This window comes from Leptodactylus fuscus, chromosome 11, assembly GCF_031893055.1.
Source record: "Leptodactylus fuscus isolate aLepFus1 chromosome 11, aLepFus1.hap2, whole genome shotgun sequence".
In the NCBI taxonomy this organism is placed as follows: Eukaryota; Metazoa; Chordata; class Amphibia; order Anura; family Leptodactylidae; genus Leptodactylus; species Leptodactylus fuscus.
Genome location: NC_134275.1, coordinates 45,259,936 through 45,287,900, shown reverse-complemented (window position 1 = coordinate 45,287,900; position 27,965 = coordinate 45,259,936). Strand labels below are relative to the sequence as shown.

The following is a 27,965-nucleotide window of genomic DNA, read 5'->3' as shown; positions in this document are numbered from 1 at the left end:
TCCTGTCCCTGCACCATCCAGTTGATATAACTGTACCATATCAAAATAAGGAGTGGACGTACCATTGGTGCAATCTATGGAGCTACACAGGGGCCCGATAGTTCAGGGGGCCTATAATCCTAATAACAGTTTTCTATAGTCTACTAGATTGCAGGTAAAGCTTAATCTAATGAATCTCTTGACTATAAATTACTGGTATGATGTTAGTGACGGGGGAAGGGGATTGCTATATGCTGAGATATCGGAAAACAAAAAGTCTCTAATCGTTCCTGTACAGTGGCCCGCTGTCTGTCTCCACCCCTGGTCAAAATGGACATATAGTTACATCGAAAATGGAAGAAGTTAAATCTGGAGCCCAGAAGACAGCTCACATAGGTTTACATCTGAGGGTAAATGAGTGTAACTAAACAGGTACAGGAAAACAATAGACACTATATCTAGGGTTCGGGTATGTTCACACAATTAAAGTACATAGGAATTTGTCTTTTATTTGGATCCTGTACCAAAAATCCAAGGCTTTTTTTGACAGTTCTGCCGTGTATTGTAGATTTGGCGCCATCCTGCACCATTCAGTGGGGCTGGTCTGTGTGTGGCTGCCTGCTGCAGTTTCATCGCTGTCTTTGGTGCTGAAAAAGGTCAGGTTGCTTCAGTTCTGCTGCACTGTATGAACTATGGCACAGTTTCCCATTGGAAACAATGGGAGGGAGCAGCAAGCATTTTGTATGCAGAATATGCAGAATATATGCCAAGATTAGCATGAAAAGAAAGCTGTGTGTGAACATACCCTTATTGAGCTCTGCAAAGAGCAGATGCTAACATGGTATTTATATCTTCCATGCAGTGGATGAGAAGTATTACACGCCATTCTTATAACCCTGTAATACATGGGGGGATCACTTATGATGTCCATATGATTTAGCAGGGTATATGGAAATGGATGTTCTTCATGAGATGACATTACATAAGTACAAGTCCCAGGACAGCTGCAGGAGTCATCAGGAGAGCCACACAATAGACACCAACCAGTATATCAGAGATGTGAGAGATAGAGACATTTGGTTAGGCTTTTCTATTTTGCTATCCTGTGCTGTTTTATGTCTTATCTACTATTCTCCTCTTCTAGGGTGAATCATCCAAATATCCTGCAGCTGATCGATACTTTTGAGACAAAGAAAGAATTTTATATTATTCAAGAATTGTAAGTATGATGTTAGCTAGAGAGAGGATGTATACACTGGAGGGGACAGGCTGTGTGTAGTGACTGGAGGGGACAGGCTGTGTGTAGTGACTGGAGGGGACGGGCTGTGTGTAGTGACTGGAGGGGACGGGCTGTGTGTAGTGACTGGAGGGGACAGGCTGTGTGTGTAGTGACTGGAGGGGACGGGCTGTGTGTAGTGACTGGAGGGGACAGACTGTGTGTAGTGACTGGAGGGGACGGGCTGTGTGTAGTGACTGGAGGGGACAGGCTGTATGTGTAGTGACTGGAGGGGACAGGCTGTATGTGTAGTGACTGGAGGGGACGGGCTGTGTGTAGTGACTGGAGGGGACGGGCTGTGTGTAGTGACTGGAGGGGACGGGCTGTGTGTAGTGACTGGAGGGGACGGGCTGTGTGTAGTGACTAGAGGGGACAGGCTGTGTGTAGTGACTGGAGGGGACGGGCTGTGTGTAGTGACTGGAGGGGACGGGCTGTGTGTAGTGACTGCAGGGGACGGGCTGTGTGTAGTGACTGGAGGGGACGGGCTGTGTGTAGTGACTGGAGGAGATAGGCTGTGTGTAGTGACTGGAGGGGACAGGCTGTGTGTAGTGACTGGAGAGGACAGGCTGTGTGTAGTGACTAGAGGGGACAGGCTGTGTATAGTGACTGGAGGGGACAGGCTGTGTATAGTGACTGGAGGGGACAGGCTGTGTGTGTAGTGACTGGAGGGGACAGGCTGTGTATAGTGACTGGAGGGGACAGGCTGTGTATAGTGACTGGAGGGGACAGGCTGTGTGTGTAGTGACTGGAGGGGACGGGCTGTGTGTAGTGACTGGAGAGGACGGGCTGTGTGTAGTGACTGGAGGGGACGGGCTGTGTGTAGTGACTGGAGGGGACAGGCTGTGTGTGTAGTGACTGGAGGGGACAGGCTGTGTATAGTGACTGGAGGGGACAGGCTGTGTATAGTGACTGGAGGGGACAGGCTGTGTGTGTAGTGACTGGAGGGGACGGGCTGTGTGTGTAGTGACTGGAGGGGACGGGCTGTGTGTAGTGACTGGAGGGGACGGGCTGTGTGTAGTGACTGGAGAGGACGGGCTGTGTGTAGTGACTGGAGGGGACAGGCTGTGTGTAGTGACTGGAGGGGACGGGCTGTGTGTGTAGTGACTGGAGGGGACGGGCTGTGTGTAGTGACTGGAGGGGACGGGCTGTGTGTAGTGACTAGAGGGGACAGGCTGTGTGTGTAGTGACTGGAGGGGACAGGCTGTGTGTAGTGACTGGAGGGGACAGGCTGTGTGTAGTGACTGGAGGGGACAGGCTGTGTGTAGTGACTGGAGGGGACAGGTTGTGTGTGTAGTGACTGGAGGGGACAGGCTGTGTGTGTAGTGACTGGAGGGGACAGGCTGTGTGTGTAGTGACTGGAGAGGACAGGCTGTGTGTAGTGACTGGAGGGGACAGGCTGTGTGTAGTGACTGGAGAGGACAGGCTGTGTGTAGTGACTGGAGGGGACAGGCTGTGTGTGTAGTGACTGGAGGGGACAGGCTGTGTGTGTAGTGACTGGAGGGGACAGGCTGTGTGTGTAGTGACTGGAGGGGACAGGCTGTGTGTGTAGTGACTGGAGGGGACAGGCTGTGTGTGTAGTGACTGGAGGGGACAGGCTGTGTGTGTAGTGACTGGAGGGGACAGGCTGTGTGTGTAGTGACTGGAGGGGACAAGCTGTGTGTAGTGACTGGAGGGGACAGGCTGTGTGTAGTGACTGGAGGGGGCAGGCTGTGTGTGTAGTGACTGGAGGGGACAGGCTGTGTGTGTAGTGACTGGAGGGGACAGGCTGTGTGTGTAGTGACTGGAGAGGACAGGCTGTGTGTAGTGACTGGAGGGGACAGGCTGTGTGTAGTGACTGGAGAGGACAGGCTGTGTGTAGTGACTGGAGAGGACAGGCTGTGTGTGTAGTGACTGGAGGGGACAGGCTGTGTGTGTAGTGACTGGAGGGGACAGGCTGTGTGTGTAGTGACTGGAGGGGACAGGCTGTGTGTGTAGTGACTGGAGGGGACAGGCTGTGTGTGTAGTGACTGGAGGGGACAGGCTGTGTGTAGTGACTGGAGGGGACAGGCTGTGTGTAGTGACTGGAGGGGACAGGCTGTGTGTGTAGTGACTGGAGGAGACGGGCTGTGTGTGTAGTGACTGGAGGGGACGGGCTGTGTGTGTAGTGACTGGAGGGGACAGGCTGTGTGTAGTGACTGGAGGGGACAGGCTGTGTGTAGTGACTGGAGGGGACAGGCTGTGTGTGTAGTGACTGGAGAGGACAGGCTGTGTGTAGTGACTGGAGGGGACAGGCTGTGTGTGTAGTGACTGGAGGGGACAGGCTGTGTGTAGTGACTGGAGGGGACAGGCTGTGTGTAGTGACTGGAGGGGACAGGCTGTGTGTGTAGTGACTGGAGAGGACAGGATGTGTGTAGTGACTGGAGGGGACAGGCTGTGTGTGTGTAGTGACTGGAGGGGACAGGCTGTGTGTAGTGACTGGAGGGGACAGGCTGTGTGTAGTGACTGGAGGGGACAGGCTGTGTGCAGTGACTGGAGGGGACAGGCTGTGTATATAGTGACTGGAGGGGACAGGCTGTGTGTAGTGACTGGAGGGGACAGGCTGTGTGTAGTGACTGGAGGGGACAGGCTATGTGTGTAGTGACTGGAGGGGACAGGCTGTGTGTAGTGACTGGAGGGGACAGGCTGTGTGTAGTGACTGGAGGGGACAGGCTGTGTGTAGTGACTGGAGGGGACAGGCTGTGTGTAGTGACTGGAGGGGACAGGCTGTGTGTGTAGTGACTGGAGAGGACGGGCTGTGTGTGTGTAGTGACTGGAGGGGACAGGCTGTGTGTAGTGACTGGAGGGGACAGGCTGTGTGTAGTGACTGGAGGGGACAGGCTGTGTGTAGTGCCTGGAGGGGACAGGCTGTGTGTGTAGTGACTGGAGGGGACAGGCTGTGTGTGTAGTGACTGGAGGGGACAGGCTGTGTGTGTAGTGACTGGAGGGGACAGGCTGTGTGTGTAGTGACTGGAGGGGACAGGCTGTGTGTGTAGTGACTGGAGGGGACAGGCTGTTAGTAGTGACTGGAGGGGACAGGCTGTGTGTGTAGTGACTGGAGAGGACAGGCTGTGTGTAGTGAATGGAGGGGACAGGCTGTGTGTAGTGACTGGAGGGGACAGGCTGTGTGTAGTGACTGGAGGGGACAGGCTGTGTGTAGTGACTGGAGGGGACAGGCTGTGTGTAGTGACTGGAGAGGACAGGCTGTGTGTGTAGTGACTGGAGGGGACAGGCTGTGTGTAGTGACTGGAGGGGACAGGCTGTGTGTAGTGACTGGAGGGGACAGGCTGTGTGTAGTGACTGGAGGGGACAGGCTGTGTGTAGTGACTGGAGGGGACAGGCTGTGTGTAGTGACTGGAGAGGACAGGCTGTGTGTGTAGTGACTGGAGGGGACAGGCTGTGTATAGTGACTGGAGGGGACAGGCTGTGTGTGTAGTGACTGGAGGGAACAGGCTGTGTGTAGTGACTGGAGGGGACAGGCTGTGTGTAGTGACTGGAGGGGACAGGCTGTGTGTGTAGTGACTGGAGGGAACAGGCTGTGTGTAGTGACTGGAGGGGACAGGCTGTGTGTAGTGACTGGAGGGGGACAGGCTATGTGCAGGGTATAATAAAAATCTGCCAGCAACTTGTGTAGATGGAAGATGTCCTTTTATTGGAAAAGCAATACACCACGTATCAGTTCTCACAGGAACCTTTCTCAAGTGAGACGTGGTGTACTGCTTTTCCAATAAAAGGACATCTTTCATCAACAGAAGATGCTGGTGGATTGGATTTCTTTTTCTATTGGCTACAGAGTTTACAGTATGTATATGTATATATATGTATATATATATATATATATATATATATATATATATAAACTGTAAACTCTGTAGCCAAAATAGCTGGGATACCCTTTCCTTGTGACAGTCTATGTCTGTCACTGAGTGTGTATTATGACAGGGAGAGTTATACTTCACATTTTTGCAGTGATTGGAGTGGACAGAGCTTTTGCCTCAGTGTCTTAGGGTAATGTATTCTATCTCACAGGGCCACAGGAGGAGATGTATTTGACTGGATCCTGGAGCAAGGCTATTACTCTGAAAAAGATGCCAGTAATGTGATCCGCCAGGTGCTGGAGGCCGTAGCCTATCTACACAACCTCCATATCATCCATCGAAACCTAAAGGTATCACATCAGTCAATACTACTCAGTGACAGACATATGGGTGATACCACTGGGGGGGTGACTTCAGTTCAATACAGGTCAAGTGAGAGAGCTTTTTATTTTGGTAGTATGCTATAGGGTTAAATGACTCTATACTTAACTCTGTTATAGTATTGATTCAATCCAGTATTTTTTCCCAGGTGTTGAGTTAAGTGGCGCTTCTTTTCATGGTGTTACTTAATGAGAGGTGGCTGAGCTAAGTTAATGATGAGCCAGGACCTGGCGCAGAGATGGGTTTTCCAGGATTAGCATATTGATGGCCTATCCTCAGGAGAGATTATCTATATTAGAACAATAGAGGTCTGTCTCTGAGCACCCCAGCCCATCAGATGATTTAAAAGGGCTACAGCTCATGTGCAAGTGTTGCAGCCTGTTCAGTGCTTACACCTGTCTGTACTTACACGCTATTACCTAGTAGTGGGGCTGCAAGGTATTACAGCTTTGCCTCATTCACTTGAATGGGATGAAGCTGCAATACCCTACACAGCTGGATACCGCTGACCAAGAGAAATATGGAAAAGTCTGCAGTTATTGCATTAATCAAACTGGTGACTGGATGGGTGCCAAAAGAGGCCCCCACCAATCTGATATTGTTGGACTGTAAAATCAGGATATTTAGTATCATCACTTACATTTGGATGTTAATTTATAAATGAATAAAAGGCAAATTCTGAATTCTATACTATTTCTGCTCATCAAACTATGCCGAATTTTTATTTTTAAAAAATTAAATAAAAATATTCACCCTTTAAAACGTACATACAGGTATATGAGATTTTAAGGTGGACATTTAAGCACAAAAGCCTTGGTCCCAAAAGGGTTATGGAATTGAGATTTAGGAACCTATAATACACATAGATGTATATATATACGGTACATGTATATATACACACACACATACTAAATGATGTACACAGTAGCATTATGGAACCGTGTGGTAGAGATGTATGATCTTTTACAAAGACTTGATGTACACAAAATTGCTTTTCACAGGTTGAGGAAGAATTGTGTTATTGTGTAGTGTAAAGAGTTATTTGACACAACACAACCCATAAAACAGATCCATAAGAGCCATTGTATATAGTCTCTGCATGTCCTAGCAATGTGCAGGATAGTGGAACTTACTGTACAGAATCACTTGCATCCCTGCCTGATGTGGAAAATGTTTTGGTCACTAGCGATCCATTACAGCCTGATCTCATCATGATATAAGTAGGGAGTGTAAGTAACAAGGGCATATGTAGGTATAAAAATGGCTCTCACTGTATAGTATTTTGACTGTTCTAGAAAAAAAAGCATCCCAGAGATAAAGGCAGCTTAACTCTCCAGTGTAAAGAGGTTAAAAGGTATGGTAGGGAGGGAGGGGTACGTGAAGCTGACAGACCCTATTATGTGTCTCTGTTTCCCCCAGCTGGAGAATTTAATGTATTACAATCACAATAATCACTCCAAGGTCGTCCTGCGAGACTTCTACCTGTCATGCTTCGAGAGCGGAGAAATTACAGAACCGTGTGGGACCCCGGAGTATTTAGGTAAGCAACGAGATTCTGGTACAAGATGTACTAATGTAATAATGTGAGGGCGGATGATTAAAGGATCAGAAATCCTTCTCCCTTTAAGAAAAATTCCTAGACATGTAAGCCTCTGAGTCATGGGGGTATTTTAGTATTCAGCTTAGCTGTACTCAGACAACCTAGTCAAATAAATATTGAGCTCTTACTATACATTTAGAGATTGTTACCCAACTTTCCCGGACCGTGAGTGGCATATAAATCAACCCTGTTATACAATTACACTGACATTCCTCTCCCCCACCATCACTCATCTCCTATTCCACTGCGTACGCATCGCTGGCATTCTAACTATGAACCAGGAAGCTTAGGATGTACAGTGTCACAACACCATACCAGAACAGGACAGCATGCAGGTTGAAGTATTGCATCTGTGTCTGTATCTATGAGAATAGCTGACATCAGACATCTTGCAGTACAGTATAAGTACATACATCTTCTGATAATAGCATATCACCTTTGTCCTGCTAGCCCCTGAGGTGGTGTCCCGGCACAGATATGGCCGTCCGGTGGACTGTTGGGCAGTTGGTGTTGTTATGTACATCCTGTGAGTATCAGGGTTATTTTATTATATGTAGTTCTTCGTTTCATGGACTAGCCCATTATCACCTCTCCATTTTGCAGTCTTTCAGGGAACCCTCCTTTCTATGATGAAAATGAGGAAGAAAACAGCGAAAATCACAACAGAAAAATTTTCCGCAAAATTCTGGCCGGCGAATATGAGTTTGATTCTCCATATTGGGACGTCATCTCTGCATCAGGTACATACTGTACGCCTGTAGTGACACTGGAATGACTTATGATGGATGGTCTATTGATGGGGGTCTTAGAGCAAGGATGGTCTCTGGTTCTCAGAACAGAGAGACTATAGCACTGCTGTTCATGGCTGGGCAGAAATTTTCAAGTCTCCTATATGTAGCCTAAAAGGTGCTGTTTTTGGCAAGTATCATAGAAATCAATGGTTCTAGATAAAATTGGAGGTTTAACATCACTAAATCTTAGACTAGCACAGGAGTATGAATGCAATTCCCGACATATGATCAACTTATTCTGTGATCAGATGCTCAGCTCGCCTCCAATGTTATTTTCATATGTTTGTCTTGTTTTCTGATGTAAGTGGGCCTCTATAACCTGAATTGCAGGAGGCAATGGGAAATTTACATGACTGCTTTGTTTCTCATTGATTTATACTGGAGTGTAATGTTCTAGTTCAGTATTATATGCAGCTTTTTGTTTTATAGACTGTGCAAATTTTGCACCATGCTGTTTCATATACACTTATATACCATACTATTCAGTGTTATATTAGTATTTACTTACCAAATAATGACATACAGTATGTGGCTTACTAGACTTGCCTATGTTTTATATAGTTTACTATAATCACTTACCATAGATTTTTTTCCAATAGCAAAAGATCTTGTGTCACGTCTGATGGAGATGGACCAGGAGCAAAGAATCACGGCACAAGAGGCACTAGGACACATCTGGTGAGAGCTCAGGTCGTCCACAGTAAAAGTGGATTAATCTAAGTAACATATTCTGGCTGATCTTGCCTTTGTTGTCTTGTCTGCACTGTCTATAAAGAGAATCTGGTTAGACCAAGGGCTTTATTTACAGATCTTTCCAATAATAAGGTGGCACCCACTGTATACTTAGAAGTAAAAATAGAAAGTGGAAGGCTTTGACGCCCATGTTCACATAGAGTGATGCCTGTACGACACAGAGTTCATTTGAAGTCGCTTGCAGTAAATTTTTATCTTGTGACGTCAGAGAGAAAACAATGGAAATCAAACGGAGCCTATTATAGTTGATGAGGTCTATCTTTAGATAGGCTGCCTTTACCATTTAGTCTGTTCTTCGGGTCCTAAGACTGATAAGAAGAAGAGATCAAAGGACACAGATGTGAACAGACCCTAAGAAAGTTGTTCTAGTGACATATCAGAAGTTTTGATCTTTGAGGTTCAGGTGCTAAGACCCTCACCGATTACTAAAATGAAGAGGCACAAGTGCCCTATACCCCTCGCTTTCTGTTCATCTCCACTCAAACTTTTCTTAGAGAGCAGACTCAACAGTGTAAAGATTATTAGCAATTCTATGGACTCTCTATGAATCCATACAAGGATCACTTACAATAGCTGAGTATCCAGACCCCTACTTATCAAACCCAATAACATGACAGATTAGAAGTTTGCTAAAGGGATAGCTACCATTGAAATCTGTATATGTTCTAAAATTGGGCTATATTATACATTACACACTATTCACCATCAGAGCTGCACACAAAATTCTGCTGCCAACTGGCAATCTGGCATCAGTCAGCTCTGTGCTGACAAAATCAGCCCTGAACTGGTGACCTATATTACACTGTAATCTGGTAAAGGCAACATGTATTTTAGGATTTATGTATTTTGTCTACTAAGCCATGCATGAAGGCTACATCTTCCACAATCCACCACAGCAGAGCATTGAAACTGACCGGTTCTAGAAAGCAGCTGTTGATGTGACTGGAGTCTAAATGTAGCCATACATCTTAGAAATTCTACTCTGAACTCCACTGTTTTCACCAGACACTACCGGAAGAACAGAGCTATCAGGTTCCAGGACTGTTCTCCCTATAGTGAATACTGATAACAGCTGATCGGTGGGGGTCCTGGGTATCAGACCCCCACTAATCTGATATTGAGGACCCATCCTAATGAAAGGGTCAGCAATATCATATCACTCTGTCATTAACAGAGGATCCAGAGAGAGTAGACAAGTAATGCTCTCCGTGTTGGGGCAGCGGCCTGATGTTTTCTCTTACATTGTTGAATCTGTTTCACAGCTATATCACTTGCCTGGAAACCCCTTGTAAATGAAAATATAAGTCAGGATCAATACAAGTTAGTCAGAGGAATTGCACCGTTCCTCAAAGCACATTGAAAAACAGAACTAACATTTACCTTTTGCCATATTTCTAGGATTTCAGGAAATGCCGCTTCTGAGAGAAATCTGAAAGAAGGCGTCTGTGCCCAAATTGAAAAGAACTTTGCTAAAGCCAAATGGAGGGTGAGTAATGGATGCCTTGGACGGGTTCTTATAGCTGTAAGGAATAAAATCAGTAACCAATATGTATGTACTGTATATGTATGGTCTCTGCCCATTACAGAAAGCCATACGAGTTACCACATTCATGCAACGGCTGAAAGCTTCCGAGGGCACAGCTGGGCGCCTTCCCGTCACCCCAAGATCTTCCATGAGCGTGTCCCATGAAGTCACAGTGGAAGCCTGCCCTTCACCCCAGTCTTCCCCCTCTCAACATAGCATTCCAAAGGCAGAGTGGAATCCAAGCCGAGTTTTGCAAACCACTGACTGTGGAGGACATTCGTCTGCCCATCCAGAGCTCGGTGGTCCTCCTTAGTGTCCGCTCAATCTATCCTTCCACAGACAAACCAAAACGAGATCCAGTCAAAGACAAGAAAGTCTGCAACTTTTACCACAGACACTTGCGAAAAAGTACATCTGACTTGGGAAGATGTTAGACCAAAGGGACAGACAGCCTCTTGGGAACAAACGACCAGACTTGAGAAAACTGATCCTTGTCTTGCAGCATGGAAACCGACCCCAGACAGGACATTGTTTACTAATATGTATCTTACTTTTTCTTCTGGTAAATAGTTTTATAACTTGACAAGACCACAAACACCTCACAACTTGGTGACATTCCACTAACTCATGGGTAAATGTACCCCAAACTGATATCCAATACTACATAGCCCACCAGAGGGTCTCCGGCAGACCTGGTGATCAGACACCATGTCCTCCATATCTTCCGACCTAAATCTGGGTGGGTGACCTGTTGCATGTCATCTGCATGTTTATATGTTTTAGTTTGAACTGCATACCCTTACTCTGCCACAGAGGCCGGTACCCTGGCAGTAAGGGAGGATTTCAATCATACAATAAAGAGAAAGTAACAAACCCACAACCATCTGTGCGTCATTACAGCTCCCATAATGCACTGCAGAACAGGGGCAGGTGGTAATGGTTAATTGTTACTGGCAGAAAAAAATCGGACCCATCCATCTGTATCTTCATCAGAACCATTACAGTCTTACCAATATAGTGTACATATAAAAGGAGCATTGTTATCAAGAGCAGAGTGACAGTCTGTCTCTACCCTGTGTGCCCGCAGAAGGCGGTCATTTAATTCAGTGCTTAGTAATGATACTGTTATCCACAGGGGGCAGTATAGTATTTATATTCTTGTACATAGGGGGCGGTATTTTAGTAGTTATATTCTTGTACATAGGAGCAGTATTATAGTAGTTATATTCTTGTACATAGGAGCAGTATTATAGTAGTTATATTCTTGTACATAGGAGGTAGTATTATAGTAGTTATATACTAGTACATAGGGGGCAGTGTTATAGTAGTTATATTCTTGTACATAGGAGGTAGTATTATAGTAGTTATATACTAGTACATAGGGGGCAGTGTTATAGTAGTTATATTCTTGTACATAGGGGCAGTATTATAGTAGTTATATTCTTGTACATAGGAGGTAGTAGTATAGTAGTTATATACTAGTACATAGGGGGCAGTGTTATAGTAGTTATATTCTTGTACATAGGAGGTAGTATTATAGTAGTTATATACTAGTACATAGGGGGCAGTGTTATAGTAGTTATATTCTTGTACATAGGAGGTAGTATTATAGTAGTTATATACTAGTACATAGGGGGCAGTGTTATAGTAGTTATATTCTTGTACATAGGAGCAGTATTATAGTAGTTATATTCTTGTACATAGGAGCAGTATTATAGTAGTTATATTCTTGTACATAGGAGGTAGTATTATAGTAGTTATATCCTTGTACATAGGAGGTAGTATTATAGTAGTTATATTCTTGTACATAGGGTCAGTATTATATTAGTTATATTCTTGTACATAGGAAGTAGTAATATACTGTAGTAGTTATATTCTTGTACATAGGGGCAGTGTTATAGTAGTCATATTCTAGTACATATGAGACAGTATTATAGTAGTTATATTCTTGTACAATACATAGGAGCAGTATTATAGTAGTTATATTCTTGACATAGGGGGCAGTATTATAGTAGCTATATTCTAGTACATATGAGGCAGTATTATAATAGTTATATTTTTATTTATTTTTTTAATGTAGTGGGGCTCAAATGTACATTTTTCTCCCTATCAATATGCAAACACGGGGAGAACATACAAACTCCTTGCAGATGTTGTTCCTGGCAGGATTCGAACCCAGGACTCCAGCGCTTCAAAGCTAACCACTGAGCCACCGTGTTGTGCCATAGTAGTTATATTCTTGTACCTAGGGGCAGTATTATAGTAGTTATATTCTTTTACATAGGAGGCAGTATTATAGTAATTATATTCTTGTACATAGGAACAGTATAGTAGTAGTTATATTCTTGTACATAGGAGCAGTATAGTAGTAGTTATATTCTTGTACATAGGAGCAGTATTATAGTAGTTATATTCTTGTACATAGGAGCAGTATTATAGTAGTTATATTCTTGTACATAGGAGCAGTATTATAGTTGTTATATTCTTGTACATAGGAGCAGTATTATAGTAGTTATATTCTTGTACATAGGAGCAGTATTATAGTAGTTATATTCTTGTACATAGGAGCAGTATTATAGTAGTTATATTCTTGTACATAGGAGCAGTATTATAGTTGTTATATTCTTGTACATAGGAGCAGTATTATAGTAGTTATATTCTTGTACATAGGAGGCAGTATTATAGTAGTTATATTCTTGTACATAGGAGGTAGTATTATAGTAGTTATATTCTTGTACATAGGAGCAGTATTATAGTAGTTATATTCTTGTACATAGGAAGTAGTAATATAGTAGTTATATTCTAGTACATAGGGGCAGTGTTATAGTAGTCATATTCTAGTACATATGAGACAGTATTATAGTAGTTATATTCTTGTACAATACATAGGGGCAGTATTATAGTAGTTATATTCTTGTACATAGGAGGCAGTATTATAGTAGTTATATTCTTGTAAATAGGAGTAGTATTATAATAGTTATATTCTTGTACATAGGAGGTAGTATTATAGTAGTTATATTCTTGTACATAGGAGCAGTATTATAGTAGTTAGATTCTTGTACATAGGGGCAGTATTATAGTAGTTATATTCTTGTACATAGGAGCAGTATTATAGTAGTTATAATCTTGTACATAGGAGCTGGTATTATAGTAGTTATATTCTTGTACATAGGAGGTAGTATTATAGTAGTTATATTCTTGTACATAGTAGTATTATAGTAGTTATATTCTTGTACACAGGAGCAGTATTATAGTAGTTATATTCTTGTACATAGGAGCAGTATTATAGTAGTTATATTCTTGTACATAGGAGTAGTATTATAGCAGTTATATTCTTGTATATACAGTAGGAACAGTATTATAGTAGTTATATTCTTGTACATGAGCAGTATTATAGCAGCTATATTCTTGTATATAAGAACAGTATTATAGTAGTTATATTCTTGTACATAGGAGCAGTATTATAGCAGTCATATTGTTGTATATAGGAACAGTATTATAGTAGTTATATTCTTGTACATAGGAGCAGTATTATAGCAGTTATATCCTTGTACATAAGTGACAGTATTATAGTAGTCATTTTCTTGTATATTGAAATGACAATTATTGTAGTTATATTTTTCTACACAGTAGGCACTATTACAGTAGTTCTGAAAACAAGATGCAGTAATATAGTAGCAATTCAACAAAAATCTAGGTTTTATTTATTTATTTTTTTAATTTTAACTATATGTAAAACTGAATTCCTGAGCTCCTATTGTATTATATCTACCATCTAATTTATTGGTTTGAAGAAGCACTCAAAATGCTGCTCAAATGCAAGGGTGGCATGAGGGGAAGGGAGTCTTGTTTCAAGGCTGTGGGTGGCAACATAAAGCTGATTTCTCTTTGTTGACTGTTTATTCAGCACCTTTTTTTTTGTTATTTTCAAGATAAAACAAAACTGTTCTCTCTTCTGGAATCTGCAATATACAATACAAACAGCACAATAGAGCTCTGTTGTGTCCCAGACAAATAAAAAGAATAAACCACTCCCTGCAGTGTTATAAGGGTACGTCTTGCAAACACAAAAGGAAACCAGATGCATAAAACTTATTGAGATATTTGCAGGAAGACATGTACAATCTATTAGATGAAAGTCATAGCCCAAGCTAAGAAAAGTTTCGATGAGTCTCCTTACTGCACAACAGCATGGGCCTGAATGTTGTTTTCTGTGAGTAGAGAAGAGTCAAGTAGTGATGATACAGATATTTTGTCAAACTGGAAAATTAGGGCAACATTTGAGGGCCTGACAGTCACCCTTTCTACGCTTTGCAGATGATAGGAATCAGCACTTGATCCCCCAAGCTGAGAAGATGATTACATTTATCTCTCGGAGAGCATTTGACATTGAGCATCGATCAGCTGATTCCCCCAACGTGCTGTGATGTCACTGTGTACAGTGGACGTACAAGCTGAGCTCAGGAGCACTTTTATAACTGATGACTCAGGGTTACACGCTACCCTGCACCAGATGGACGTCCAGATAATTAATCGTCTGATCTCTGCACAGATATTTTGCTAGAAAAGAAAAAGTTAGGAAAATGCTTATACGGATCAGATAATAACTGGATGCTTCACTTGGATCATGCTGATATATGTAGAGCAATGGCTCGTACTTATACACTACATGTCAAGTTTTAGAAGGGAACCTGTCACCATGTTTGTGCCCCTAAACCAGTAGCAAGTGTTTTTTTTTCTTAAGCTGATGATCTATGCAAAGGATCCCCCTACTGATGAAGAGAATGGGGACTTTTGCCCCCTGATCTTAAAGGGGTTGACTGGCTCCAAAATAATGTTTATACTGTAGATAGGTCGTCAGTATGCAATCTGTGGGGGTCCAACAACCAGACCCCAAACAGATCAGCTGCTACAGTTTCTAGGTGCTGGAAGCTGATAATTGACGGGGCCATGTGCAAGATGCTCCTATTCAAATGATAGGATGGGCGAAGCTACTCCATCCACTGCATAGTGGTAGTTCTGGAGAACTGCAGTACCGATCCTATTACCTGAATTGCCCATCTACCACAGCAGCTTCCGGCACCTAAACGCTGCTACAACAGCTGATTAGTGCGGGGCCCAGATATCAGACTCCCACAGATCACAAATATGTATAAACATATAGGTCATCAGTATGAAAAATGCATTTGGGGCCAGAAAACCCCTTTAATATAGCTGTGGTCAGACAATGTGCCTACCACTCCATTCATATCAATGGGAGTGCTGAAATACAGCAAATTTACTTAGAATCTGCTAGTAATGACAAGGCATCCCAATTTATTACAAGTGCATTCTGAAACACAGAACACTCTCCTCGGCTTCCACAGCAGAATGCACATGCTCCACAAAACACCCAGGAACAGTACAGGTCTCATCTCTGGCCAATTATAAGTCATCTGATGGGATTACCAAATTTGGGGTCCTAAAGCTCAGCAGCATTAGGGACACTGTACCCTTTGATATTTTCATGTTCTCACAGCAGATTTTAATTGGCTCTCTAGCCGAAGGCATGTTTATTATTTTTATTTTACTTACTTATATCACACCATCATATCATGCAGTGCTTTTTACACATATATTGTCAACAATGTCCCATATAGGGTTAACAATCTGAATTCTCTATCAGAATGTCTTTGGAGTGTGGGAGGAAACTAAAGTACCCAGAGGAAATCCACACAAACACAGGGAAGACATAGAAACTTGGCTGTGGGGCCACACGGTGGCTCAGTGGTTAGCACTGCAGCCTTGCAGTGCTGGGGTTCAAATCCTGCCAAGGGCAAAAAACATCTGCAATGAGTTTGTATATTCTCCCCGTGTTTGCACGGATTTGCATCCCATATTCCAAAAAAAACATACTGATAGGGAAAATGTACATTGTGAGCTCTATGTGGGGCTCACAATCGACAAAAAAAAGAAACTTGGCTGTATTTGAACCTAAGATTTTAGCGATGCAAGGTCTCTGTGGTACCTATATGTACAATTATAGTAGCCCCTAGTAATCATTAAAGGACCACTAAAAGTGTTTTCCAGTCCTATATCAATTTTTTATACTGATGACTAGAGATGAGCGAACACTAAAATGTTCGAGGTTCGAAATTCGATTCGAACAGCCGCTCACTGTTCGAGTGTTCGAATGGGTTTCGAACCCCATTATAGTCTATGGGGAACATAAACTCGTTAAGGGGGAAACCCAAATTCGTGTCTGGAGGGTCACCAAGTCCACTATGACACCCCAGGAAATGATACCAACACCCTGGAATGACACTGGGACAGCAGGGGAAGCATGTCTGGGGGCATAAAAGTCACTTTATTTCATGGAAATCCCTGTCAGTTTGCGATTTTCGCAAGCTAACTTTTCCCCATAGAAATGCATTGGCCAGTGCTGATTGGCCAGAGTACGGAACTCGACCAATCAGCGCTGGCTCTGCTGGAGGAGGCGGGGTCTAAGATAGCTCCACACCAGTCTCCATTCAGGTCCGACCTTAGACTCCGCCTCCTCCGGCAGAGCCAGCGCTGATTGGCCGAAGGCTGGCCAATGCATTCCTATGCGAATGCAGACTTAGCAGTGCTGAGTCAGTTTTGCTCAACTACACATCTGATGCACACTCGGCACTGCTACATCAGATGTAGCAATCTGATGTAGCAGAGCCGAGGGTGCACTAGAACCCCTGTGCAAACTCAGTTCACGCTAATAGAATGCATTGGCCAGCGCTGATTGGCCAATGCATTCTATTAGCCCGATGAAGTAGAGCTGAATGTGTGTGCTAAGCACACACATTCAGCACTGCTTCATCAAGCCAATACAATGCATTAGCCAGTGCTGATTGGCCAGAGTACGGAATTCGGCCAATCAGCGCTGGCCAATGCATTCTATTAGCCCGATGAAGCAGAGTGTGCACAAGGGTTCAAGCGCACCCTCGGCTCTGATGTAGGAGAGCCGAGGGTGCACTTGAACCCTTGTGCACCCTCAGCTCTGCTACATCAGAGCCGAGGGTGCGCTTGAACCCTTGTGCACACTCTGCTTCATCAAGCTAATAGAATGCATTGGCCAGCGCTGATTGGCCAATGTATTCTATTAGCCTGATGAAGTAGAGCTGAATGTGTGTGCTAAGCACACACATTCAGCTCTACTTCATCGGGCTAATAGAATGCATTGGCCAGCGCTGATTGGCCAGAGTACGGAACTCGACCAATCAGCGCTGGCTCTGCTGGAGGAGGCGGAGTCTAAGATCGCTCCACACCAGTCTCCATTCAGGTCCGACCTTAGACTCCGCCTCCTCCAGCAGAGCCAGCGCTGATTGGCCGAATTCCGTACTCTGGCCAATCAGCACTGGCTAATGCATTGTATTGGCTTGATGAAGCAGTGCTGAATGTGTGTGCTTAGCACACACATTCAGCTCTACTTCATCGGGCTAATAGAATGCATTGGCCAATCAGCGCTGGCCAATGCATTCTATTAGCGTGAACTGAGTTTGCACAGGGGTTCTAGTGCACCCTCGGCTCTGCTACATCAGATTGCTACATCTGATGTAGCAGTGCCGAGTGTGCATCAGATGTGTAGTTGAGCAAAACTGACTCAGCACTGCTAAGTATGCATTCGCATAGGAATGCATTGGCCAGCCTTTGGCCAATCAGCGCTGGCTCTGCCGGAGGAGGCGGAGTCTAAGGTCGGACCTGAATGGAGACTGGTGTGGAGCGACCTTAGACTCCGCCTCCTCCAGCAGAGCCAGCGCTGATTGGCCGAATTCCGTACTCTGGCCAATCAGCACTGGCTAATGCATTGTATTGGCTTGATGAAGCAGTGCTGAATGTGTGTGCTTAGCACACACATTCAGCTCTACTTCATCGGGCTAATAGAATGCATTGGCCAATCAGCGCTGGCCAATGCATTCTATTAGCGTGAACTGAGTTTGCACAGGGGTTCTAGTGCACCCTCGGCTCTGCTACATCAGATTGCTACATCTGATGTAGCAGTGCCGAGTGTGCATCAGATGTGTAGTTGAGCAAAACTGACTCAGCACTGCTAAGTCTCTGCATTCGCATAGGAATGCATTGGCCAGCCTTCGGCCAATCAGCGCTGGCTCTGCCGGAGGAGGCGGAGTCTAAGGTCGGACCTGAATGGAGACTGGTGTGGAGCGATCTTAGACTCCGCCTCCTCCAGCAGAGCCAGCGCTGATTGGTCGAGTTCCGTACTCTGGCCAATCAGCGCTGGCCAATGCATTCTATTAGCCCGATGAAGTAGAGCTGAATGTGTGTGCTTAGCACACACATTCAGCTCTACTTCATCAGGCTAATAGAATACATTGGCCAATCAGCGCTGGCCAATGCATTCTATTAGCTTGATGAAGCAGAGTGTGCACAAGGGTTCAAGCGCACCCTCGGCTCTGATGTAGCAGAGCTGAGGGTGCACAAGGGTTCAAGTGCACCCTCGGCTCTCCTACATCAGAGCCGAGGGTGCGCTTGAACCCTTGTGCAGCCTCGGCTCTGCTACATCAGAGCCGAGGGTGCGCTTGAACCCTTGTGCACACTCTGCTTCATCAAGCTAATAGAATGCATTGGCCAGCACTGATTGGCCAGAGTACGGAATTCGGCCAATCAGCGCTGGCCAATGCATCCCTATGGGAAAAAGTTTATCTCACAAAAATCACAATTACACACCCGATAGAGCCCCAAAAAGTTATTTTTAATAACATTCCCCCCTAAATAAAGGTTATCCCTAGCTATCCCTGCCTGTACAGCTATCCCTGTCTCATAGTCACAAAGTTCACATTCTCATATGACCCGGATTTGAAATCCACTATTCGTCTAAAATGGAGGTCACCTGATTTCGGCAGCCAATGACTTTTTCCAATTTTTTTCAATGCCCCCAGTGTCGTAGTTCCTGTCCCACCTCCCCTGCGCTGTTATTGGTGCAAAAAAGGCGCCAGGGAAGGTGGGAGGGGAATCGAATTTTGGCGCACTTTACCACGTGGTGTTCGATTCGATTCGAACATGGCGAACACCCTGATATCCGATCGAACATGTGTTCGATAGAACACTGTTCGCTCATCTCTACTGATGACTAGAGATGAGCGAACACTAAAATGTTCGAGGTTCGAAATTCGATTCGAACAGCCGCTCACTGTTCGAGTGTTCGAATGGGTTTCGAACCCCATTATAGTCTATGGGGAACATAAACTCGTTAAGGGGGAAACCCAAATTCGTGTCTGGAGGGTCACCAAGTCCACTATGACACCCCAGGAAATGATACCAACACCCTGGAATGACACTGGGACAGCAGGGGAAGCATGTCTGGGGGCATAAAAGTCACTTTATTTCATGGAAATCCCTGTCAGTTTGCGATTTTCGCAAGCTAACTTTTCCCCATAGAAATGCATTGGCCAGTGCTGATTGGCCAGAGTACGGAACTCGACCAATCAGCGCTGGCTCTGCTGGAGGAGGCGGAGTCTAAGATAGCTCCACACCAGTCTCCATTCAGGTCCGACCTTAGACTCCGCCTCCTCCGGCAGAGCCAGCGCTGATTGGCCGAAGGCTGGCCAATGCATTCCTATGCGAATGCAGACTTAGCAGTGCTGAGTCAGTTTTGCTCAACTACACATCTGATGCACACTCGGCACTGCTACATCAGATGTAGCAATCTGATGTAGCAGAGCCGAGGGTGCACTAGAACCCCTGTGCAAACTCAGTTCACGCTAATAGAATGCATTGGCCAGCGCTGATTGGCCAATGCATTCTATTAGCCCGATGAAGTAGAGCTGAATGTGTGTGCTAAGCACACACATTCAGCACTGCTTCATCAAGCCAATACAATGCATTAGCCAGTGCTGATTGGCCAGAGTACGGAATTCGGCCAATCAGCGCTGGCCAATGCATTCTATTAGCCCGATGAAGCAGAGTGTGCACAAGGGTTCAAGCGCACCCTCGGCTCTGATGTAGGAGAGCCGAGGGTGCACTTGAACCCTTGTGCACCCTCAGCTCTGCTACATCAGAGCCGAGGGTGCGCTTGAACCCTTGTGCACACTCTGCTTCATCAAGCTAATAGAATGCATTGGCCAGCGCTGATTGGCCAATGTATTCTATTAGCCTGATGAAGTAGAGCTGAATGTGTGTGCTAAGCACACACATTCAGCTCTACTTCATCGGGCTAATAGAATGCATTGGCCAGCGCTGATTGGCCAGAGTACGGAACTCGACCAATCAGCGCTGGCTCTGCTGGAGGAGGCGGAGTCTAAGATCGCTCCACACCAGTCTCCATTCAGGTCCGACCTTAGACTCCGCCTCCTCCAGCAGAGCCAGCGCTGATTGGCCGAATTCCGTACTCTGGCCAATCAGCACTGGCTAATGCATTGTATTGGCTTGATGAAGCAGTGCTGAATGTGTGTGCTTAGCACACACATTCAGCTCTACTTCATCGGGCTAATAGAATGCATTGGCCAATCAGCGCTGGCCAATGCATTCTATTAGCGTGAACTGAGTTTGCACAGGGGTTCTAGTGCACCCTCGGCTCTGCTACATCAGATTGCTACATCTGATGTAGCAGTGCCGAGTGTGCATCAGATGTGTAGTTGAGCAAAACTGACTCAGCACTGCTAAGTATGCATTCGCATAGGAATGCATTGGCCAGCCTTCGGCCAATCAGCGCTGGCTCTGCCGGAGGAGGCGGAGTCTAAGGTCGGACCTGAATGGAGACTGGTGTGGAGCGACCTTAGACTCCGCCTCCTCCAGCAGAGCCAGCGCTGATTGGCCGAATTCCGTACTCTGGCCAATCAGCACTGGCTAATGCATTGTATTGGCTTGATGAAGCAGTGCTGAATGTGTGTGCTTAGCACACACATTCAGCTCTACTTCATCGGGCTAATAGAATGCATTGGCCAATCAGCGCTGGCCAATGCATTCTATTAGCGTGAACTGAGTTTGCACAGGGGTTCTAGTGCACCCTCGGCTCTGCTACATCAGATTGCTACATCTGATGTAGCAGTGCCGAGTGTGCATCAGATGTGTAGTTGAGCAAAACTGACTCAGCACTGCTAAGTCTCTGCATTCGCATAGGAATGCATTGGCCAGCCTTCGGCCAATCAGCGCTGGCTCTGCCGGAGGAGGCGGAGTCTAAGGTCGGACCTGAATGGAGACTGGTGTGGAGCGATCTTAGACTCCGCCTCCTCCAGCAGAGCCAGCGCTGATTGGTCGAGTTCCGTACTCTGGCCAATCAGCGCTGGCCAATGCATTCTATTAGCCCGATGAAGTAGAGCTGAATGTGTGTGCTTAGCACACACATTCAGCTCTACTTCATCAGGCTAATAGAATACATTGGCCAATCAGCGCTGGCCAATGCATTCTATTAGCTTGATGAAGCAGAGTGTGCACAAGGGTTCAAGCGCACCCTCGGCTCTGATGTAGCAGAGCTGAGGGTGCACAAGGGTTCAAGTGCACCCTCGGCTCTCCTACATCAGAGCCGAGGGTGCGCTTGAACCCTTGTGCAGCCTCGGCTCTGCTACATCAGAGCCGAGGGTGCGCTTGAACCCTTGTGCACACTCTGCTTCATCAAGCTAATAGAATGCATTGGCCAGCACTGATTGGCCAGAGTACGGAATTCGGCCAATCAGCGCTGGCCAATGCATCCCTATGGGAAAAAGTTTATCTCACAAAAATCACAATTACACACCCGATAGAGCCCCAAAAAGTTATTTTTAATAACATTCCCCCCTAAATAAAGGTTATCCCTAGCTATCCCTGCCTGTACAGCTATCCCTGTCTCATAGTCACAAAGTTCACATTCTCATATGACCCGGATTTGAAATCCACTATTCGTCTAAAATGGAGGTCACCTGATTTCGGCAGCCAATGACTTTTTCCAATTTTTTTCAATGCCCCCAGTGTCGTAGTTCCTGTCCCACCTCCCCTGCGCTGTTATTGGTGCAAAAAAGGCGCCAGGGAAGGTGGGAGGGGAATCGAATTTTGGCGCACTTTACCACGTGGTGTTCGATTCGATTCGAACATGGCGAACACCCTGATATCCGATCGAACATGTGTTCGATAGAACACTGTTCGCTCATCTCTACTGATGACCTATCCACAAGCCCTGTACAGATCAGCATTACAGTAGCCTCTGGGTGGATAGGTAGTGATGCACCTATTCATTCAATGGGAGAAGGGCTGCACTTTCCCTATGCAGGGGATGGATCAGCTGGGCCACTCATATTACTTGAATAGGAGAGTCTGCACACACTCCCCATTCACTACAGTACCCTCATAAATCACATAATGATGACCTATCCTGTAGATAGGTGGTCAGTATGAAAAATCAATTTCAGGCCAGAAAACTCCTTTACTTTCTGTTACCATTACATCTATGGGAAAGCCGCTAGCATTTCTGTAGATAAAATTAACATGCTGCAATTTCCAAAGTTGCGCCGTTTTTGGAAATCGCAGCGCACGAATCCCAACCACTTTGCAGATATTGTAAAACGCCGCAATTTTTCCCATGGCGTTTCCACCGCCGGCAAATCGCAGCATGTCCGTGGGGCCCCGGCCTTAGGCTACGACCCCACATTGTGGAAATGCAGCTTTTTTTGTTACAGGTTTTGTTGCGGTTTTTTGAACCAAAGCCAATAATGGTTACAAAAGGAATCAGAATTATAATGGAAGCACTGAAATTTCTGCCTTCTGCTCAATCTAACCCTGGCTTTGGCTCAAGAAAATGCAACAAAATCTGCAACAAAAAAAAGCTGCTTTTCTGCAACGTGGGACCTCAGCCTTACAGAGGATCTTTCATGACCTCCTGCATATGCAGGTTTATATACCACTAGACAGCCGACAGTGCGCTGAACTCAGAGCACTGTTGGCTTCCCCGTTATGTGCCCCCGGCCTGGAGATACTGGTGCCCTTAGTTTCGGCACTGATCTCTCCTCACTGTGAAAAGGGCGTTCCTGACATTCTAGCTGGGCTTTGAGGAATGCCTTCCCCCAGCAGTACTCGTTCATAGCCCTGTATGAACAGAGGAATGACACTGAGCTGTGAGGAACACCCCCAGTACAAGTCTATGGACGAGTACTGTCAGGAGGGGCATTCCTCTCATCCCAGCTAGACTGTCAGGAATGCCCTTCTGACAGTGAGGAGAGATCAGTGCCAAAACTAACAGCAAGATACAGCTCCTCCAACTACTGTCTGAAAAGTATGAGCTTTGCAGAGTTCTTTTCCCCTACAGGTATAAGGCTCATACCACACATCTCCTAAGAAGAATCAGAGGAAAGAGGGGGATACATGCCTGGCGCCTGGGCCTTCTGTCACTCATAGGTGCTGTGGGGGAGGGGACATTTTTCTCTATCGCACTAATGTACACCTTTTTATTGCACCTTTTCTTTCAGCCTTGATGTGTTAGCTCCACTGCAGCTTCTTGTTTACCAGGCTGACACCCGTGATGCCTGCATTTCTGTAGTTTTGCACAAATGTCACTGCAATAAAAAAAACAACCTTTTTTATGCATTTAAATCATTCAGGGATATTACAGGCCCGGCTCATTCATCTAAATCATAGCTAATAAGAATGCCCATTAATAAGTCATTACCCGGCAAATGTTCACACCTGATTTTACCGCTGAGACATTAAAAGGCGCACAAATGAGATGGAAACGTCATTTAAATGTGCAAAATGTACTGTTTTGATGGCTTTCTCTGCCAATTTAATGGCTGTGTGCAGAATTCATAGATCTGAATCCCACATAGAAGTTATTTATGAGACTACGGTTCTAAAATGTTTCTTAAAGGGAAGGTAATGGCAAATAACATAAACTTGATGCCACATCTAAAGGCAATGGCACCAATTTCTTTAATGTGATCCTGGAAATCATTCAGGTACGGATACAAGGCACACACAGCAATCTTCTAGAGGTGTGGCTAGATTCCCTTGCAAACTTCACACACCATTTTCAATACTTTTGCCCACTTGCATGACAGGGAAGCCATAAGCCCCCTCATAGGTCAGGACAGAAGTGTGTTTGCAGCCTCCTTCGCTATGTTAGTGAATCACATCACAGAAGACACATGAGAAGAAAGTATAGTTTATTCATCAGTTATCATCGGGAGGCTATATCCAGTAGAAAAAAGCTCCTCTATATGTGTATTTGTAGTGGTTATTATCTACTATGCCAGGCGTCCATTTATAAGAGGCTAGAGATTATAATACTGAAAGAAAAATGGGCAAGTAAAATGATAACTTGGTATGAAGATGAGGGAGAGTCAGGGAAGGTCATAGAAATGATATGGAGCACAATGGTGAGGAAGTAAAGCCATTGCCTGCAGCCTGTTGAGACACTACAGCTCCCAGCATGCCAAGGAGTATTGTTTTAAACACTAGAGGCTGGCCAGTGTTGTAAACAGTATAAAGATGTGCACAGGAATAGTTCAACCTTTTAGCTACAAGGGTGCTGCAGTACCTACTGACATCCTGAGGGGGCAGTGTCCACTGGTTTATTATTAATGGAGAGCAAGTCTGGGAACTGTAAAGAAACTAAAATTTAATCTATTAAAAAATTCTGAATAGTGACAAGGTACGAAGCCCATTATATAAGTGATTGCAGAAGGTCCATATAGTAAATAGAACTCTGCATTATATTGATTTTTAATTATCTAAACAGTGTAGTTAAAGCAAGTGTATCACTGACATCTCAGCAAAGGGCATAGAGACATCTTGTTTGACTGCCATGGGGTCCAGTTTTGGATGATGCCAGTCCTTTCCTATAAGAAGTGTCAACCTGTGTGGTTTTCTTTCTGCACAGACACTGCTATATAAGCAGTGACAAAGACAGGACAAGTTCCACAGCATCCTTCCTGTCCTGTGGATGGGTCATCAGTGTGAAAAATCAATACAGGGCCAGAGAACCCCTTTAAAGTATAAAACGGGGGTCCATGATGTTTTCTAAACATGCAGACGTTTAAAGGGGAGGTCCAGGAGTTAAACAGATTAATCCCATTAGCTTCAGTCTATTTTTGGATCCTTAGAACTAAGACTTTGCATTTACTTGTTTTCATTGTTGCATTCCGTAACTTTTTTCTTTATTTTTCTATTGATTTATGTGTATTAGGGGTTTTTTGTTTGGTTGGTTTTTTGCAGGATAAGTTGTTAATTAACTTATTGGGTAACTGAATTAACCCTTTCTGTTAAGGGGTTGCAGTTTTTCATGTTTTATATTTTGTGCCATTCACCATGTGGCGTAATTTATTTTCCTGCAGTGATGAAGTGCAATACATACACGTAGTAAGGGAAATCACAGCACTCTGGATCAATTTTCTGTAGTGCTGGAGTAGGTTAGCAAACCAATAAATCTTGAAAAGGGAAACTGGGCACTTCCACATTTGCAGAACTGATTTTTTTTTTAATTTACAGCATAGGATCAGTTTCTTAGGTCAACGTTTTCAGTCAAAGACAAAAACTTGCCCCCTCACCTCTATTACCTAGTGACGAGTTTTTCCATCATAGATGTACATGACCACTGCAGACAGTCACTTGCCTCGGCAGTGATGATAAGATGTAGGACACAGGTCTGATACGGCCATAGATTTGATGCCCTGGTCGTGTGCATGTTCTGCGTGTCATCGGTGCAGAAAAGTAAAGAAAAACCAGCAGGGACCACCAGAGCATCAGCACGCACGTAACAAGTGTATTATAATTATTTTTTCTATATAACGTTTCCTACTGCTAGGTTAGTTTCTAAAGTTTCTGGTCAACTTCATTAAGAATAAGTTAGAATTTTTTGCAGTCTCCCATTCATTTCATTGAAAGGCAGATACTTCTTTTCTTACTAGATGAAGAAATCAGGTAGTAGGAAAAAAAAAAGAATCATCCTGCTTGATAGTTTGGGGGATTCTGCCCAAACCTCCTATTGAAGTAAACAGGAAGATTTCCGAACTGGATTGTGTGTGGCAGCTCCACAAAATCCACTGTATTAGGAGTTATGCAGAGAGAAATAAAACCTATTTGTGCACTCTATGTACTGGATAAGCTTTACTACTAATATATATTCCAGTCCTCCAGAGCCCCAGTTATTACCAATGCAAAGCGCAGTGGGGAAATCTGGAAGTCTTGTTCTGCTGTACCCACTGCCAATACCCCGACTCTTCTCTACTCTATGGATATGCAGCCAGAGTAGTGCAGGGTCAGTGACGTCACAGATAGACTGAGTGGAAGCAGAGAAGACAGAGACTTCCATCACCCAACTGCGTTCTGCAAAGGTACTTATCAAGTATCTATGGGGACAGCATATATATTAGCAATAAATCTGATCCAATGCACTGGTAAGGTTTATTTTAACCTGCATAACGCTTTCTATTCTCTTATTAGAATGTGTTTACTGGTAACTTTCTCATTTTAAAGAGACAAGTCCTGGAGTCATCTTCTTCTATACAGCTCCCACTGAGTTGCGGTAAATTTAAGACTAATATAAAAGATTGCTAGAAAACCTATGGAACCTATATTAATAGATATATGGGTTGTCACAGAACAGGCGATGGCTGAATTAAGTTTTTAACCTGAAAGAAAATGATGGCTGAGCGGCTTATACTAAGTGGTGATATTTGAGGGGAAATGCTCTTTGAATTACTTTGCAGCCTGACATTTGCTGTGTAAAGCGTGTGAATGATCCTGTGCAGCACTCTTGCAAGAGAAGGACTAAGGATCTCAATGCATTTTGTTTAATTGGAAAGAAATATGTAGGGTTCTGGCAGGAAAGGGGGTTTAGCGACACTATAAAGGATGTTGACAGGTGAAGGGTACGAAAAGGAGGCTGGTTGGGAAAATTATTAAGTGCTGCCGTGCATAGATTTATCAGGAGAGGGCTTAATTGCTGTGCACAGCTCTGTCAAGAAGAGCGCCGTTAAGTAATACTGCGCAGAGCTCTCGCTGGAGTATTTTCGAGGTTCATTTGCGTTCTGCCACATTGATGAGCGCTCCTGTGGGATCCTCTTCTGCTTTTATGTACCTGGATGAGCTGACGTTCAGGTCCCGTAGTGTAGCCTCAGTGAATCCTGTGCTTCATTTGAAAAACAGCATCAGAGGAAGTGTGCGACCCATCACACATACCTGTGGGCACGTAAAGAAGTCAAGCGTTAGTTATTTGACTGGCGTTACCTTCCAGCCTTATCTGTTATGCAGCCCTGGATTGGGCCCATAGAAAACAAACAAACACTAGGTTCCTTATTTCATTTATTCTCACTGAAATATTTATTCCAGTGGATGAAGGGCTGGAATTGCTTTCCTACTATTCCCTTACCCACATGTAAGCAGGACAGGGACCAACTTGGTTCAGCTTTGGCAGTGCAGGAACTAACAGTTGCTAGGCAACTAGATAGAGAGTGGAATTAAATCTTATTACACTCCCGAAGAGCGTAATAAACCTGATTTTGTTCTTTATGAGAAAAAAAAAATATTTCAGTCTAAACCTGGATTTTAATGAATGAGGTCCATGATGTGACTTCATTTGTGTAGCTAACTATGAGTATCTGTAAATCTCTATAAATGCTAAACTAATGGGTGCAATTTTGCAGGCTAAATGCTGATCAGGGGCCCAGGAAATAACACATATTTCCTACAATAACCTTTGCTGCAGAAGAATCCCGGAACTAAAAATTAGGCATGTAACACACTGGACAAAATGTTTCACTTATGCCTCAGCCATTTATATAGGGCACTTCTCTAACCTATGGCAGCTAAATTACAAATAGTACATGTAACTACCTTTACAAAAATAAATACAGACGTACACCAGATACCCTCAGTATAGACCTCAGACCCTCAT

At 44.6% G+C, this 27,965-nt stretch overlaps 2 protein-coding genes across 4 annotated transcripts in view; one reads left to right on the top strand and one right to left on the bottom strand.

Annotated features, from left to right (window-relative positions):
* CAMKV (CaM kinase like vesicle associated) overlaps positions 1–11,179 on the top strand; it is a 99,381-nt gene extending 88,202 nt beyond the window's left edge. Inside the window, exons 4-11 of one of the 2 annotated variants that reach the window (XM_075259597.1) lie at positions 1,124–1,198; positions 5,300–5,438; positions 6,931–7,009; positions 7,520–7,595; positions 7,673–7,809; positions 8,460–8,538; positions 10,012–10,099; positions 10,200–11,179. In XM_075259597.1, coding sequence (XP_075115698.1) covers positions 1,124–1,198; positions 5,300–5,438; positions 6,931–7,009; positions 7,520–7,595; positions 7,673–7,809; positions 8,460–8,538; positions 10,012–10,099; positions 10,200–10,451 — 925 coding nt within the window. In that variant the 3' untranslated portion in view covers positions 10,452–11,179. Of the gene's footprint in view, positions 1–1,123; positions 1,199–5,299; positions 5,439–6,888; positions 7,010–7,519; positions 7,596–7,672; positions 7,810–8,459; positions 8,539–10,011; positions 10,100–10,199 lie in introns of both variants that reach the window. The other variant, XM_075259596.1, reaches the window with a different exon arrangement.
* A 15,380-nt stretch (positions 11,180–26,559) lies between these two features.
* Positions 26,560–27,965, bottom strand: part of LOC142184843 (metabotropic glutamate receptor 6-like) — a 29,730-nt gene continuing 28,324 nt past the window's right edge. For both annotated transcript variants that reach the window (XM_075259948.1, XM_075259949.1), the window contains exon 11: positions 26,560–27,250. The gene's annotated coding sequence lies outside the window, so the exon portion shown is untranslated. The remainder of the gene's footprint in view (positions 27,251–27,965) is intronic.